General features: G+C 48.1%; 1 protein-coding gene across 6 annotated transcripts in view; it reads left to right on the top strand.

Annotated features, from left to right (window-relative positions):
• The window catches only part of LOC147105182 (zona pellucida sperm-binding protein 3 receptor-like), a 207,757-nt gene that overhangs the window by 131,732 nt on the left and 57,631 nt on the right, over nucleotides 1-18,394 (top strand). For 5 of the 6 annotated variants that reach the window (XM_086011301.1, XM_086011306.1, XM_086011303.1 and 2 more), the window contains one exon: nucleotides 14,268-14,318. In XM_086011301.1, coding sequence (XP_085867427.1) covers nucleotides 14,268-14,318 — 51 coding nt within the window. Of the gene's footprint in view, nucleotides 1-2,282; nucleotides 2,356-14,267; nucleotides 14,319-18,394 lie in introns of those variants that run through there. The other variant, XM_086011304.1, reaches the window with a different exon arrangement.

Genomic DNA, 18,394 nt, shown 5'->3' with positions numbered 1-18,394 from the left:
TCTATTTTTTTATTATTGGTTATATTATTTGGGCTCATTTGAGCATTGTGAAGGACCATGAGAAGGGTGAGTGATTTTACTAATGCAGGTGAACGGTTAAGGAGAAAGTAGTACTGTAATATGTTAAATTTAATAACTAACTTGTATTACAGTGGTGAAGGAGCCTGTTTTACGTGAAGCTTTGTATGAAACATTCATTAATACAATGCAGTGAATATGAAAAATGCCACAGACATAGAGAATTCTATTTATATCATTCTGTTTAGCTTACGGACAAACATACCAGCCAATTAATAAAATGACTGAAGTGTTTTGCGAAATGTTAAAGGTTTTGGTAACCGAGAATAATTGTAAAACTATAACTTCACCAGAAAACTTTAAAAATGTTAACAATTTGCCTTTCATTACACTGAAGCAAAGGATTTGATAACCTTAAAGTTAAACATTTTAAAAATTAATTGGGGTTGATTTTCTATGTTAAAGTTGCTATATAATTTATGTTATTGTAACTGGAAAAACAACACAGTGAAGACTAGCATAATGGACAGAAAATGCTGGAAAAACTCAGCAGGCCAGGCAGCATACGTGGAGAGAGAAACAGAGTTAACGTTTCAGGTCGAAGACCTCTCGTCTGACGAAGGGTCTTCGACCTGAAACATTAACTCTGTTTCTCTCTTCACAGATGCTGCCTGGCCTGCTGAGTTTTTCCAGCGTTTTCTGTTGTTATTTCAGATTTCCAGCATCTGCAGTATTTTGCTATTGTACTAGCATAATGGAAATTGTTTGAAAAAAGCAATTGTGACTTGAGAAGGAATTCAGTTACATATACCCAAATGTTGTCACTTAGTTTCCATCTTGTACAGCTGGACTTTAATTGGGACAGTTTGGAGCCAGTTTCTCTTTCTAGAACAGATGTTATTTTCCAAACTATCACCACCCTCTTTCTATTTTGAAACCTTTTTTTAATGAAACAAATCGCTCCCTCCTTTCTGGAAGAAATCATCCACATATTTGGGTAGAAAGTAATTTGAGTGTGTTTTTGTGGGCCTGGTCATGTGGGTGGAAAGAAGACCCCAAATTTGTGGAACTGATTAAAGTAAAATAGATGGGCTGCTAGCTCTACTTGTGCTGTTGATTGGCAGCTCGCCAGATGGGGGCTGTCAATTTTGCACATTCCTGATGCGATTTTAAAAGCAGCCTGCACTTTTTAATGGGGCGGTGCACTTTGGCTGCAGGCATCTATTACAGAGGATTGTGGACAATGGCAGGTGGGGGAGAATCTGCAAGAGCACCCTGGTTTTCAGACATGGCTTTGGGGAGTTTTGGTGGAGGAGGTCGTCAGGAGGAGGGCATCTTCTATCCACCAGGTGGCAGGAAGATTTTCAGGCCAGCTGCCCAGTGGGAGTGGGCAGAGATTGCACAGCGCGTCAATGTGAGGAGTATCGCCCCCTAGGACATAGCTGCAATGTGGGAAGAGGTTTAACGACCTCACGAGTATAGCTAAGGTAAACCTTCTAACTTCTATCTATCATTACTCTTGCATACCTGTTGCCTCAGTACACAGTACCTTTCCCTCCCTCAATTACCAGCACTCTCCTGTAATTACAGCAACACACTTCACCCCGCCTCTTTCAGCTCCTACAGCAGCACTCTGCGCCTGCTACTCTCCTCACTATTCCTTCACACATCACCCTGATAAGCACAACCTCAAACTATCTTGCTACCCTAACACTTCCTTCTTTCTTGCAGGGCCTTAACAAGCATAACAATATTTGAATGAAGATGGGGACTTGAGTAGTGGGCCAAATGGACTTTCAATCAGTATCATAAGTACAGTTAATTGTTTAATGGAGACTAAAGCATTGCTCTTTTGTCAGTTATTGGATGTCAAACTCCTGAACTGCCCGCAAATGGTCGCATAATCTCAGGATTTGGACCTACATACAAACGCCGGGAGATGATCACCTACAGATGTAATGAAGGTTATGAAATGGTTGGCAACAATGTCACAGAATCTACAGTGCAGATAGAGGCCATTTCGGCCCATCGAGCCTGCACCGACACATATCCCACCCTATCCCTGTAACCCCACGTATTTAATCCCCTAACACTAAGGGTCAATTTATCATAGCCAAATCAACCTAACCTGCACATCTTTGGACTGTGGGAGGAAACCGGAGCACCCGGAGGAAACCCACGCAGACACAGGGAGAATGTGCAAACTCCACACAGACAGTCGCCCGAGGCCAGATTTGAACCCGGGTCCCTGGCGCTGTGAGGCAACAGTGCTAACCACTATGCCACAATGTAGTGAGAACAACACATTTGTACCACCACCACCAACCTGCAGACCACGTGAGTAACCATTCTTTAAACTTGAGAATGGAATCAAAAGATGTGGGTGGGCCTTTTTGCAATTTGTTGAAACTACGTTAACGCCTGAATGTTGGGATTGATTTTCCTCAGTTGGCATTGACACATCGATTTTTTTTCTTGCAGTTTTAATAAATGAAATTGGAATACTTTCAATGACCAATGAGCAGAGGAAACTTAATGCTTTAATGCCACACATTGGCCCCTTTTATCGTGTCTGGTCACAAATGCTCATACAGGGGTGAATACTCCTCCACCCTCACCCCCCCCCCCCCCCCCCCACCACCCGAGTGGAATTCCGGTGGCTGGCAGGCAGTATGTGTGACCGGATGCTCAGTAGTCGTGGCAGGAAGCCTGGTCAATTTTGAAGGCCGGGTCTGATTTGCATCGTAACAGTGGGCTATCTCTGTAGTACAAGCCCCATCAATACAGGCCGCCATTTCCGGGCTGCCACAATATCAGGCGGTCCACTTGGCCTCCTGAGCTGAAGAACTTGTCAACTCCCCTGAGCTGTCTGCTGCCCCTTTGGTGCCCTCAGGATACCCAACGCCCGTCACCAGCAACACCACCACTTTCCACATTGCAATACTTCACCGTAAATGTAATTCTTCTTAAAAGTAATGGATGCAAAATCATGGGCAGAATTTCCTGATGTATCCTCCCAGCATTCACCAGGAGCACAGAAGTGGAAGATTTAGTGCACTGTTAGTGAGTTTGCCGCATTATACAGTCTTACATAAACATACATTTCCATAAACAAACAGAATTTACTTCATAAATGTGGACAGAGTATTAAATGTCCATCCACTAATACTGCCAAATATATTCTGAGCTCAGAATAGCTTTAGCCACTGATTCTGTGTAAACCCTCTGCGATTATGAACTGTATGACATACTGTACATAATCGTATTCAAGCTTCACAGTTAATTTTATTTTTGCTCACTGTGCTAGATTTAGCCAGTCACAATTTTGGTCTCCTTGTGGGAGACTACAGTCTCCCGCGTAAAGAAATAGGCAACACAGCGAGCTACAAGAAATAGGTCTTTACTCCAACTCTCACAATACAGTACTGAATTCGTACAGCCCGCGAACCTGTGATGACTCACGGATTGGTCACCTGCTGGAACCTGATTGGTTTTCCTTCTCTCAGCAGCAGGCAAGTCTGAACATGCCTTATTCCTCTCAGCTTGCAACTGTCTTGTGGGGGGAGGGGAATACAGCAGTTAAAAGGGGATTATACAGGTTTATCTACATACACACAGTGTTTCCCCAATGTGGCAATGCCACATACGCCCCCCCAGAATCCTCGTTAACTGTAAAAGTCAGTCTCTGCGGAGGTTTGACCAAACGGCCGTAGCGGCTGTAGTAGCCATCTGGCGTGTGAGGAGGGCTGTCTGGGAGGTCGGCCGGTTGGTTCGTCGGCTGGTCTGGCGGCTGGTCTGCCGGTGGGCTGGCTGGACGGGCTGCCGGCGAAGGTGGGGCGGCGGCCGGGAAGTAAGGTTCTGGCGTGTCTTGGTCCTCTTGTGGGGCCGCCGCCAACGCGGGAGGTCTGCCCCGCCGTGGGGGGGAGAGCCGGACGAAACGGGAAGCTGAGGTCCAGGTGCGCCGGTTTGAGGCGGTCTACTGAAATAAGGTCCGGCTTCCCGCCGACGTCGATAAGAAAAGCTTTGTCCCCCGTCTCCAACACTGAGAAGGGGCCGGTGTATGGTGCCTGCAGCGGGCCTCTGTGCGCGTCCCGGCGCACGAAGACGAACTCCGCATGTTGTAAGTCTCGAGGCACGTAGGACGGCTGTGGGCCGTGTTGCGAAGTGGGCACTGGACGGAATTGCTGGGCCGCGTCCTGGTGCAGGGAAAGCTGTCTGGTGGCCGACCACGGCTCTGTTGTCAGGGGGAGGAAGTCGCCTGGTACTCTGAGCGGTTGGCCGTAGACCATCTCGGGCACGGAGGTCCTCTTTGGGTGCGGTGCGCAATCCCAGGAGGACCCAGGGTAGTTTGTCGATCCAGCTGGTGTCGGCCAGGCTGGCGCGGAGGGAGGCTTTCAAGGAACGATGAAAGCGCTCGCAGAGCCCGTTGGCCTGCGGGTGGTAGGCTGTTGTCCTGTGCAACTTGGTGCCGAGGCCGGCGGTGATGGCATTCCACAAGTGGGAGGTGAACTGGGGGCCTCTGTCCGAGGATATGTCGGTCGGCACGCCGAACCGGGCCACCCATGTCGAGACGAATGCTCGCGCAACGTCGGTCGTGGTAGTGGAGGCGAGGGGAACCGCCTCGGGCCATCTGGTGGTGCGGTCAACGACCGTGAGCAGGTGTGTGAAACCGTGCGACGGCGGCAAGGGGCCTACCAGATCGACGTGGACGTGGTCGAAACGCCTCTCGGGCACCGGGAAACACTCCAATGGCGCCTTGGTGTGCTGCTGGACCTTAGTGCGCTGACACGCCACGCATGTGTTGGTCCAGTCTCTCACATCCTTGTGGAGTCCAGGCCAGACGAACTTGGCGGACATGAGTTTCTGAGACGCACGCATCCCTGGATGTGAGAGGCCGTGGATGATGTCGAAAACTCACTTGCGCCAGGCGGATGGGACGACCGGCCTAGGCGAGGGGACTGAGACGTCGCACAGGAGGGTTGTGCTGGCTGCGTGGAAGTGGATGTCGGCCAGAGTGAGGCTGGTGGTTGACGTCCTGAGGGCCTGGATTTCCGCGTCGGCGGCCTGGTCTCTCGCCATGCTGGCGTAGTCGACGTCCAGGTGCACTGTGTGGAGCGAGGGTCTTGAGAGGCAGTCGGCCACCAAATTGTCCTTGCCGGCGACGTGGCGGATGTCCGTGGTGAACTCCGAGATGAAGTTGAGTTGGCGCTGTTGGCGCGCGGACCAGGGTTCGGTTACTTTGGCCATGGCGAAAGTGAGCGGCTTGTGGTCCACGAATGCGGTGAACGGCCGGCCTTCCAGGAGGAAATGGAAGTGCCGGATTGCCAGGAACAGGGCCAGGAGCTCTCTGTCTCTGCTGTATGCCTGCTCGTTCTTGTGCAGCTGTCGGCTGAAAAATGCCAGTGGCTGCCACGCGCCTTCGACCCACTGTTGCTGGACAGCGCTGACGGCTTAATCCGAGGCGTCCGTGGTGAGGGCGCTCTTGGCGCCCGGGATGGGGTGGGCCAGTAGTGTGGCGTTGGCCAAGGCGCTTTTGGTCTGGTGGAAGGCTGTCGCCATCTCGCTGGACCAGGTGAGCTGCTCTTTGCCCGTTTTGCCCCTGGTGGCTTCGTAGAGGGGGCGCATGAGTGAGGCGGCCTTGGGCACGAAACGGTGATAGAAATTGACCATCCCCAAAAATTCCTGCAGCGCCTTGACCGAGGTGGGCTGGGGAAAGTCCGCCACTGCCTGCACCTTGGAAGGTAGGGGAATGGCGCCCCTTGGTGAGATTCTGTGGCCAAGAAAGTCAATTTGGGCTGCTCCGAACTGGCATTTGGCCGGGTTGACGATTAGCCCGTGTTGGCTGAGGCGTTGGAAAAGAGAGCGCAAATGCGCGATGTGCTCGGCCTTGCTGGTGCTGGCCACGAGGATATCGTCCAGATAGACGAACAGAAAGCTCGGGTCCCGTAGGACGGAATCCATGAGCCGTTGGAAGGCCTGTGCGGCGTTCTTGAGCCCGAAGGGCATGCGCAGGAACTCGAACAGTCCGAAGGGGGTGATGACCGCCGTCTTCTGGACGTCTGCGTGGTGGACGGGGACCTGATGGTAGCCGCGAATCAGGTCGACCTTGGAAAAGACGGACTTTCCTGCTAGGTGCGCCGAGAAGTCTTGGATGTGCGGAATGGGGTATCTATCGGGCGTGGTGGCGTCGTTGAGCCGTCTGTAGTCGCCGCAGGGGCGCCAGCCACCGCCCGGCTTGGGCACGATGTGGAGGGGGGACGACCAGGGGCTGTTCGAGCGGCGGATGATGCCCAGTTTCTCCATCGTGGCGAATTCTTCCTTGGCCACCGCCATCTTGGCTGGGTCCAGGCGTCTGGCTCGGGCGAACACTGGTGGTCCCGTAGTGGTGATGTGGTGCTCAACACCATGCTTGGCTGCCGCGGCTGAGAAGGTCGGTTGTGTGAGCCTCGGGAAATCTGCGAGTAGGCGGGCGTAGTCGTCATCAGCCGGGGCAGAGCAGGACCCGACGAGGGCCGGGCTGTTGCTCTGCTGGCAGGCCAGTGAAGCGAAAGTTGCTGCATCGATCATGCGCCTGTCGCGGACGTCGACCAGGAGTCCGTGGGCGCAAAGAAAATCGGCGCCCAGCAAGGGATGTGCCACCGAGGCCGTCACGAAATCCCACATAAATCGCTGGCCGTTGAAACAAACCTCGGCCCGTCGCTTTCCAAAAGTAGCGATGGCTGCGCCATTTGCCGCCACGAGGGGTGGGCCGCTGCAGCCTGCCTGGATGTCGAGCTGGGAGGCAGGAATTATGCTGCATTGGGCTCCGGTGTCGCAAAGGAATCTGCGCCCTGAAAGGGAGTCGGTTATGTACAGCAGTTTACCTGCGGTGCCAATGGCCATCGTGGCGGCGGGGGTGCGGTCGAGCGGGCCTAGACGGCGACGCGGGGCTGGCGCGTTGGGCCGGGCGGCCATCTTGGTTTGATCGAAAGAGCAGGGTGCTCTGCAGCGTTGGGCCTTGTGGCCGAAACGTGCGTGGTAGTAGCATAGTTCTGTGGCCTGGCGTGGCGGCGCGCGCTCGGTGGTGTCGGGGAGCCTCGCGGCTGCACAGCCGAGTTGGGCGACGGCGAAGACTTTGTCCGCGGCGGCTGCCAGCTGTACGCAGTCCGTGATCGGGGACCCCGCGAGGGCAGTCTGTACCTGCTGAGGAAGCAGGCTGAGGAAAAGCGCCCGAAACAAGAAGCACTGCGGTTCATAGCCCAGGAGCGCAAGCATCCGGCTCATCAACTGGGTCGGGGTAGAGTCGCCGAGGCCTGGTAGTGAAAGAAGCCTGCGGGCCCTCTCCTCCCCAGACAGGCCGTAAGCCTGCAGCAAGCGGCCCTTAATGGTTGAGTACTTGCCGGTCTGTGGTGGGTTCCCCAGCAGGTCGAGAACTTCGGCGGCGGTGGAGCTTGCTAGTGCTGAGACTACGTGGAGGTACCTTTCTTCATCGTCTTGAACCCTGCGAAGGGTGAATTGGGCCTCCGTGTGCGCGAACCAAGCCGGTGCTTGGTGTTCCCAGAAGGTGGGAAGCTTCAAGGACACTGCGCCGGCCGACATTGGGCTGCTGCTGGTTGCTGTCGGGTTGTTGCTGGCCTCTGTAGGGCTACGTGAGTCGGTGGCTTCGGCCGCCGACATTCAGGGTCACCAATGTGGGAGACTACAGTCTCCCACGTAAAGAAATAGGCAACACAGCGAGCTACAAGAAATAGGTCTTTACTCCAACTCTCACAATACAGTACTGAATTCGTACAGCCTGCGAACCTGTGATGACTCACGGATTGGTCACCTGCTGGAACCTGATTGGTTTTCCTTCTCTCAGCAGCAGGCAAGTCTGAACATGCCTTATTCCTCTCAGCTTGCAACTGTCTTGCGGGGGGAGGGGAATACAGCAGTTAAAAGGGGATTATACAGGTTTATCTACATATACACACAGTGTTTCCCCAATGTGGCATCCTTATGTTTAAAGGTATCTGTGGCAAGCTTCCACAATTGGAAAATGGCTCACCAACTGAGGAATTAATTTCTCGGACCTCATTTGCTGTGGGTACTGAAGTTACTTACAGTTGTTAGATGGGCTTCACACTGAAAGACGAAAATTCAATATCTATTACTTGTCAGGTTGATTCAACTTGGACACCATTACAGGCTATTTGTGAAGGTAAGTGATAAGGGTAACTTTATTTTCCCCACTAATTCACTTTGTGCACCCTCTCCTGAAGGAAGTGACTTGTGCTGGAGTGCAGTTCCCTCAGCGCAAGCAACTTTCAGTGTCTCACCCAAGAGGCCATTCTTAGAGTTTGAACAGTGAATTTTGGCATGGAACTTAACCATGGCATCCATCGTAATGACCCTGCTTCTTCAATTAGAGTACATTAGCGTTAAGCTGGAACTAATGGTTAGTGATCAGGAGTGGGAACCACTTTTATCTTCATTCATTCGGAGATGCTGAAGTCAACTTGATGGGGAGGTTTTCTACTAAATATAGTCACTATAATCCATAGTTAATGATCCATAGTTAAATCATGCTCATCCTCCCTCTTCCTCTTCCTTTCTCATTTTAAGATCCAACTAGATCTGTGTCTGTGCCCCACTGAATTACTTGTGTTAGTGCAGCACATAGGAAACTGTTGCATTAAGAACATAAGAACATAAGAAATAGGAGCAGGAGTAGGCCAATCGGCCCCTCGAGCCTGCTCCGCCATTCAATAAGATCATGGCTGATCTGATCCTAACCGCCAATCCACTATCACAGAACCATCTCCTGAATCTAACAGAATTAGACACACGAAATAGGAGCAGGATCAGGCTACACGGCCCCTGGGCCCGCTCCGCTACCCACAGGGCCATGACCGATCCGAACCTAGACTCATGTCCAAATTCCTGCCTGCTCCCCGTAACCCTTAATTCCCTTTACTTCTAGGAAACTGTCTATTTCTGTTTTAAATTTATGTAATGATGTAGCTTCTACAGCTTTTTGGGGCAGCATATTCCATGGACCTACCACCCTCTGAGTGAAGTAGTTCCTCCTCATCTCAGTTTTGAAAGAGCAGCCCCTTATTCTAAGACTATGCCCCCTAGTTCTAGTTTCACCCATCATCGGGAACATCTTCCCCGCATCCACCCGATCCAACCCCTTCACAATCTTATATGTTTCAATAAGATCGCCTCTCATTCTTCTGAACTCCAATGAGTAGAGTCCCAATCTACTCAACCTCTCCTCATATGTCCATCCCCTCATCCCCGGGATTAACCGAGTGAACCTTCTTTGTACTGACTCGAGAGCAAGTATGTCCTTTCTTAAGTATGGACACCAAAACTGTACGCAGTATTCCAGGTGCGGTCTCACCAATACCTTGTACAACTGAAGCAATACCTCCCTATTTTTATATTCTATCCCCCTAGCAATGAAAGCCAACATTCCATTGGCCTTCTTAATCACTTGCTGCACCTGCATACTAACCTTTTGAGTTTCGTGCACCAGGACCCCCAGATCCCTTTGTACTTCAGTACTTTCCAGTTTCTTGCCATTAAGATAATAACTTGCTCTACGATTTTTCCTGCCAAAGTGCATAACCTCACACTTTCCAGTATTATATTCCATCTGCCAAATCTCTGCCCACTTACTTAGCCTGTCTATGTCCCCTTGCAGGTTTTTTATGTCCTCCTCACTCACTACTTTCCCTCCCATCTTAGTATCATCTGCAAACTTTGATATGTTACACTCGGTCCCCTCCTTCAAATCGTTAATATAGATTGTAAAGAGTTGGGGACCCAGCACTGACCCCTGCGGAACACCACTAGTTACTGATTGCCAGTCTGAGAATGAACCATTTATCCCAACTCTCTGCCTTCTGTTAGATAGCCAATCCTCTATCCATGCCAGAATATTACCCCCAGTCCCGTGATTTTTTATCTTAAGCAATAATCTTTTGTGTGGCACCTTGTCAAATGCCTTTTGGAAGTCTAAATACACTACGTCCACTGGTTCCCCTTTATCCGCCCTATATGTTACTTCCTCAAAGAACTCCAGCAAATTTGTCAAACATGACTTCCCCTTCATAAAACCATGCTGACTTTGTCCTATTAAATTATGATTATCCAAATGTCCTGTTACTGTCTCCTTAATAATGGACTCAAAATTTTACCTACCACAGATGTTAGGCTAACCGGTCTATAGTTTCCAGCCTTCTGTCTACTGCCCTTTTTAAATAAGGGTGTTACATTAGCAGTTTTCCAGTCTGCCGGGACCTTTGCCGAGTCCAGGGAGTTTGGGAAAATTATTACCAATGCATCCACAATCCCTACTGCCACTTCCCTCAAGACCTTAGGATGTAAGCCATCAGGTCCAGGTGATTTATCCGCCTTGAGTCCCATTATTTTACCAAGTACCACTTCCTTAGTGATTTTGATCGTGTTTAGCTCCTCCCCCCCTTTAGCCCCCTGCTTGTCCAGTGTTGGGATATTCTTAGTGTCTTCTACTGTAAATACTGATATAAAATATTCATTCAGTGTTTTGGCCATCTCCATATTTCCCACCATTAATTTCCCGGTCTCATCCTCTAAGGGACCAACATTTACTTTAGCCACCCTTTTTCTTTTTATATAACTATAAAAACTCTTACTATCTGTTTTTATATTTTTTGCTAATTTACTTTCATAATCTATCTTCCCTTTCTTAATCAATCTTTTTGTTATTTTTTGCTGTCTTTTAAAGTTTTCCCAATCCTCTATCCTCCCACTAGATTTGGCTACCTTATATGCCCTTGTTTTTAGTCAAATACTATCCTTAATTTCTTTACTTAGCCACGGATGGCTGTCTTTTCTTTTACACCCTTTTCTTCTCAGTGGAATATATATTTTTTGGAATTTGTAAAATAACTCCTTAAATGTACACCACTGATCATGTATCGTCTTACCCTTTAATCTATTTTCCCAATCCACTCTACTCAATTCCGCTCTCATACCTTCATAGTCTCCTTTATTCAAGCTTAACACGCTTGTTTGAGATCCAACCTTCTCACCCTCTAATTGAATATGGAATTCAACCATGTTATGATCACTCATTCCAAGGGGATCCTTTACTAGGACATTTTTAATTAATCCTGTCTCGTTACACAGGACCAGATCTAAGGTTGCTTGCCCCCTGGTCGGTTCAGTTACATACTGCTCAAGAAACCCATCCCTAATACACTCAACGAACTCATCCTCAAGGCAGCCCTGCCCAATTTGATTTGTCCAATTAATATGATAGTTAAAATCCCCCATAATTATAGATGTTCCCTTATTACAAGCCTCAACTATTTCCTGATTGATACTCTGTCCAACAGAGTTGCCACTGTTCGGAGGCCTATAGACTACGCCCACTAGTGTTTTTTTCCCCTTATTATTCCTTACCTCCACCCAAACTGTTTCATTATCCTGATCTTTTGACCCAATATCATTTCTCTGTATTACAGTGATTCCTTCCTTTATTAACATAGCCACCCCACCTCCCCTTCCTTCCTGCCTGTCCTTCCTGATCGTTAAATAACCTGGTATGTTTAATTCCCAGGCATTGTCACCCTGCAGCCATGTTTCTGTAATGGCCACAAGATCATACCCATATGTAGTTATTTGTGCCATTAACTCGTCTATTTTGTTACGAATGCTACGTGCATTCAGATAGAGAACTTTCAAAGATGTTTTGTGACACTTAGTTCCTGCTTTTGCCCTTTTTATTACTTTTACTCCATACCTTCTGCCCCTTCCTGACACGCTCTGGTTTTTAATTTCCCCACTGCTACCTAAGTCTATAACCTTCTCTGTTGTCATTTTTATTATTTGCTCTCTAGGAACCTCCCCCCCACTAGTTAGTTTAAAGCCCTCTCTACAGCCCTAGTTATATGATCCGCCAGGACTCTAGTCCCAGCACTGGCCAAGTGAAGCCCATCCCAACGGAACAGCTCCCTCCTGCCCCAGTACTGGTGCCAGTGTCCCAGGAAGCAAAACCCATTTCTCCCACACCAGTCTTTGAGCCCGCATTTAACTCTCTAATTTTATTTGTCCTAGCCAAATTTGCTCGTGGCTCAGGTAATAATCCAGAGATTATTACCCTTGTGGTTCTGCTTTTTAATTTGACCCCTAGCTGCTCAAACTCCCTCAGCAGAACCTCCTTCCTTGTCCTATCTATGTCATTGGTACCAACATGGACCACGACAACTGGATCCTCCCCCTCCCACTCCAAGTTTCTCTCCAGTCCAGAGGAGATGTCCTTAACCCTGGCACCGGGCAGGCAACACAGCCTTTGGGACTCTCGCTCTCGGCTGCAAAGAATTCTATCTATCCCCCTAACGATACTATCCCCTACCACTACAACATTTCTTTTAACTCCCCCCACTTGAATGGCCCCCCGCTCCACGGTGCTGTGGCCAGGTTGCTCATCCTCCCCGCAGTCCCTGTTCCCATCCTCACAGGGAGTAAGAGCCTCGAACCTGTTGGACAAGTGCAAGGGCTGCGGCTCCTGCAACACTACCTCCTGGATCCCTGTACCTGCCTCACTTCTAGTCACACCATCCTGACCCTGGTCACGGACTACATCTGAATTAATTAATCTAATTGGTGTGACTACCTCGTGATACACAGAGTCCAGGTAACTCTCCCCCTCCCTGATGTGTCTCAGTGTTTGAAGCTCGGACTCCAGCTCTTCAACACGGAGCCGGAGTTCCTCGAGCAGCCAACACTTACTGCAAATGTGATCACCGTGAGCATCAATGGTGTCCACCAGCTCCCACATATTGCAGCAGTAACACATCACCTGATCTCCCATTCTATGTAATTAATTAAATTTATTAATATTATTCATATGATGCATGACAGATTGCAGCTGATTTCAGAAGCCACTCGTCTGTCTCTGGTTACCCATGCCCCTAAGTGCTAACTTTTCTCCTTTTCTTACATTTCCAGTCCAGCAGAAGCACAAAGCCCTCAGGGAGAACAGCAAGGAGAGGAAGATGCAGAATCTGAAGTGTCACTCAACATTACACTTGCAAACACCAGCTCAGAGACTGGCACCCCACATAGTTCAGAGGGTAGGCTAGAGAGGTCTGTACATGGGGCCAGGGCAGGGGGATAGAATGACTAAGGAAGCAGCTCACTGAGAGAGACGGAGACAAAGTACAGATGGAGACAGCAGGTGCCCACCATACATAAGAAGACCGATGACAATCTACACGTATCTTCTAAGTGCACTGGGCTGCCTGGCAGAGAGCTTGTGCACAATGTCGGAGAGCATGGAGGAGTTCAGTTCCAACTTGTGTGCTGTCTTCATGCACGGCATTGACCATTAAACATGGAGCAAGTGGTCCGCTCTATGAGCACTTCACGGGGATCTGCAGCAACAAAACCTCTGGTTACTTTAAATACTGCTCTTCTGTGAGGTCCTGGTATGACGATCGATTCCTGAAGACCTGCATGCTGTAAGACCTCCTGCACCATTGTCTCCTTTGCCCTCTTCTTCCACCCTGTGCAGGTTTTTGCTGCCTTCCTTGCTGCTCCTCTTCCTCATTTGGGAGCATCAAGGATAAGCCCAGCAGCATTCTCATGTTCAGCAATTGTGAACAAGAAAGATCAGTGAAACAGTTGTAGCCTTCTACAAACACTCTCTCCCAAAGTATTTAACAGCCAAACAATATCCAAAACTGCCAAAAACAAGCACTCTGGCAGCCTAAAACGACTTACCTTAATGGAGGTGAGGATCCCTTTAATTACTGCTTCTGAAAGCTGCTTCCTGACTGTCCCTACCATGATGTGCTGGGTGGGTTTAGGTGATGACATTTTGAGGTGCACACGAACACCAAATTGAGGAAAGGGTCCTGATTCAGGCACAGGATCCTGATTATAATATTTAAATGACGGTGACTGCTGCAAGCAGCCATCGGGGACACCTATTGAGCACCTGGACCAATTTGCTCGTTTTTCCAGATCATTATGTCGCACTCCGGAATTAGACTTTGTGGTGTCGTTGTCGACTCGAAAAACATGCGAGTCGCATCACAATTTCTATCGCATAAGCTCTAATTCCGGTGCTTTTATCATTAACAGATTTAATGTGATTGTAAAGCATTTGCTCATTTATAGCACAGAGAGAAAATGTATGCTAAGTAAAACTAAAAAAGCGACATTTTCTAAAATGAAAGGCGTTACATAAATGCATATTGTTGTTTATAAATGTTTTCTCTGTTCCTTTCCAGAGTTTGAAACAGTTCCCTACAGGGCAGCTTCATCACCATCAGTAATTGAAGGTACAAAAAGACTGTGGGATTAAAGTGCCTCTTTTACTGAAAAATAGGAGAGTGCTTATTTCCTCTGTAATTAATGACAAAGTCCTTTTTTTTAAAGAGGATATTGAGCCCTTGTATTAATTCAACTTAACATTGTAACTTGAGATAGCAGGGCCAAATATACTGTAATAGAATTGATTGAAAAAAAGTTATGACTTTTAGAAAGAAACCAATACGTACTTTAAAATTGTTCTGAGTGTGCATATCCCACAGAAAAAAAAGGTTAATACTCAAATATAGTGGTTCTTTGTATATTATACTCTGTTAAACCCTATGAGCATTTGTTTACTTTTGCACACATTACCTGGAAAACGTGAAGGAGCTTTAAAAAGGATGATGTTCAGATTCTCATCCTTTAGTTCGCGTATGGAAACTCCCAACAGCTCAAGAATTGAGTGTTTACTGCCAGCTAAAATGGCTGTGAATTGGAGTTTATGACCGCATGCCAGTCAGATCTGGTACATACGCCAGTTTTAACAGTTCTCATGTTGCCCACTAAAGGAAGTGAAATATGAATGTGAACAAAAGCAAGTTCAGAAATAGGAGGGATCAGACAGGGGGCAAATGCGAGGCAGTCTAAGATGGGTTTGAACTGCATGTGTGTAAATGCGTGGAGCGTGGTAAGTCAGGTTGGTGAGTTGCAGGCACAAGTTGCCACATGGGACTATGATACAGTGGCAATGACAGAGACCTAGCTCAAAGAAGGGGAGGTTTGGGAACTTAATATTCCTGGCTACAAGGTATTTAGAGAATGAAGTAAAGGAGGGGGTGGCAGTATTGATCAAAGAAACTATTACAGCACTGGAGAGGGATGATATATGTGAGGGGCCAAAGACAGAACCTATTTGGTTGGAACAATAGAGGAGCTATTACATTACTGGGTGTATACGATAGGCCACCAACTAGTGGGAAGGAGATAGAAACATAGAAAAATAGGAGCAGGAGGAGGCCATTTGGACTTCAACCCTGCTCCGCCTTTCAATATGATCATGGCTGATCCTCTATCTCAATACCTTATTCCCGCTCTCTCCCCATACCCCTTGACGCCTTTTGCATCTAGAAATCTATCGATCTCCTTCTTAAATATATTCAGTGACTTGACTGCCACAGCCTTCTGTGGTAGAGAATTCCACAGGTTCACCACCCTCTGAATGAAGAAATTTCTCCTCATCTCAGTCCTAAATGTCCTACCCCGCATCCTGAGACTGTGACCCCTCGTTCTAGACCCCCCAGCCAGGGGAAACATCTTCCCTGCATCCAGTCTGTCTAGCCCTGTCAGAATTTTATACATTTCAATGAAATCCCCTCTCATTCTTCTAAACTCTAGTAAATACAGGCCTAGTCGACCCAATCTCTCCTCATATGACAGTCCTGCCATCCCAGGAATCAGTCTGGTGAACCCTCGCTGCACTCCCTCTATGGCAAGTATATCCTTTCTTGGGTAAGGAGACCAAAACTGCACACAGTACTCCAGGTGTAGTCTCACTAAGGCCCTGTATAACTGTAGTAAGACATCCTTGCTCCTGTGCTCAAATTCTCTTGCAATGAAGGCCAACATACCATTTGCCTTCCTAACTGCTTGCTGCACCTGCATGTTTGCTTTCAGTGACTGGTATACAAGGACACCCAGGTCCCTCTGTACATCAACATTTCCCAATCTATCACCATTTAAATAATACCCTGCCTTTCTGTTTTTCCTACCGAAGTGGATAACTTCACATTTATCCATGTTATACTACATTTGCCATGTATTTGCCCACTCACTCAACTTATCTAAATCGCCTTGAAGCCTCTTTGCATCCTCCTCACAACTCACAATCTCATCTAGTTTCGTGTCGTCAGCAGACTTGGAAATAGAGGAGTAAATTTGCAGGCAAATTACAGAAAGATGCAAGAACTAAAGATAATAGGGGATTTCAATTATCCTAATATAGACTGGTCTAATAACAGTATAAAGGGCAAAGAGGGGGAGGAATTCCTGAAATGTATACATCAGTGTGTTTCAAGCCCAACTAGTGTTGGATCTAGTTTTGGGCAATTAAGTGAAGCATGTTTCACAGTATGGAAGCATTTTGGGAACAGTGATCATAATATCAGGTTAACAATAGTTATGGAAAAGGACAAGGGAAAATCAAGCTTAAAAATACTTCACTGGAGGAGGGATAACTTCAGTGAGTTGAAAAGGGATCTGGCCCAGGTGGATTGGAATTGAAAATTGGTAGGCAAAACAGTAATTGAACAATGAGAGGCCTTCAAAGAGGAGATGGTTTGGGTACATAATAGGCACAATCCCACGAGGGGGAAAGGGAGGGTGTTGTGTATGTACCTTTAAGAGAATAACTGGTCTCAGACTGCAGTACCAGCAGTGACCACCCCTGTATAAAAGGCGCTAGTGAGCCTCTGTGTTTTTAGTTTCACTATTGACTTCCACCAGTAAAGACTTATTTTGTTCACTCCTGCTGTCCGTGCCTCAATTATTCACGGACGTAACACTGACGACGAGTAAGAAACGAACTTACCTGCAACTCGGCAGCACCTCAGACGACGTTATTGAAGGTCGAAGACAGAAGAAAGAAAAAAATAAATAAATAACATCCAAAGAAACTCGAGGAACAGGCGTCAACCGTGGGCAACCGCCCTTCAAATCGTCGGATTGAAAACTTGCAGGAGAGACTGTCCAGAGCCAGGCTTGGTTCCTCGGTCTGTGGTTTCCCAGCTAATCGGGCTGGTGGCAGGTAGTGCACTGACCCTTCCTGGGCTGTGGCGGGCTAGAGCTCGATCGGGTGGCTTTTCAACGGAGCCGGGCAGCGAGTCGGGAAGCAAAGATAGAGAGAGAGGGTGGAGCACACAGGGCGCGGCCGGTGCTTCGAAGCCGGGCAGCGTTCGGACCTAAGAAGAGGGAGGGAAGTGTCCCAGAGGGTCCACTCCAGGACGGGAAAATAATAAAAGGAAAAAAAATCAATATTAAACGCGCAAGAAACCGTGGAGAGCAGCGCTAACAACAGCGGGGAAGAAGGCAAAGCGCGGGAGGCGCCATTTTAGATTTGCAAGATGCCGAAGACTGGCTGTATCACTGCTTTTGATAATACAATAGAGGACTGGACCACGTATGTGGAAAGAGTCGAGGTATATTTCGAGGCAAACGAAATAGCGGAGGGGAAAAAGGCATCGATATTGCTAAACTTAATGGGCGCTAGAACGTACGGCCTATTGCGGGACCTGATTACTCCAGCCAAACCGAAGGCGAAGAGTTTTAACGAAATTGTTGCTGTCCTACAGGAACACTTAAACCCTGCACCGCTGTTGATAGCAGAAAGATTTAAATTCCACAGGAGAACTCAGCACAAAGATGAGAGCAATGCTGAATATCTTACGGAACTACGCAAGCTATCAAAGCACTGCCAGTTCGGAGCAGGACTGGCAAATACCCTACGGGACAAATTTGTCTGTGGACTCCTGAGTGATGGAACACAGAAGAAGTTACTCTCAGAGAAAGAGCTGACGCTAGATAAGGCTTTCAGCATGGCAGTATCGTATGAAGCAGCAGCCAGGGGAGCTGCAGAAATTCAACAAAAACCACAGGAATACGGCACCCACGAAATGACACGGGGATTTGCAAAATGTTATTGCTGCGGCAGAACTAACCATGACCAGAAGGACTGCTGGTCCAAAGACAAAATATGCAGGCAATGCGGGAAGATGGGACACATTGCACGAGTTTGCAGGTCTGGGAAGAAGACCAGCGACAACAAAAAGGCTACTAAGGAACCATACAAGAAAGTACAAAAGATGACGGACAGTAGTTCCGAAGACCAGATGAGCGATAGTGAATCCGGGAACAGGAGACTAAGCTGTCTCAAACTTCACAATGTAATCGCAAAAGAGGATCACCGAACCATTTGGGTCACCCTCACGATAGCAGGGTCCCAAGTTAAAATGGAATTGGATACAGGATCAGCGCTAACCGTCATGAATCGACGAGACTACGAGCGGCTATTTTCATACATACCCTTGAGAGAGACATCCATCGTCTTGAC

This window comes from Somniosus microcephalus, chromosome 18 (genome assembly GCF_052327205.1).
Source record: "Somniosus microcephalus isolate GS21.2 chromosome 18, FLI_Smic_1.0, whole genome shotgun sequence".
In the NCBI taxonomy this organism is placed as follows: Eukaryota; Metazoa; Chordata; class Chondrichthyes; order Squaliformes; family Somniosidae; genus Somniosus; species Somniosus microcephalus.
The sequence above is the reverse complement of the archived record's forward strand: the minus strand, read 5'-3'. Positions and strand labels throughout refer to the sequence as shown.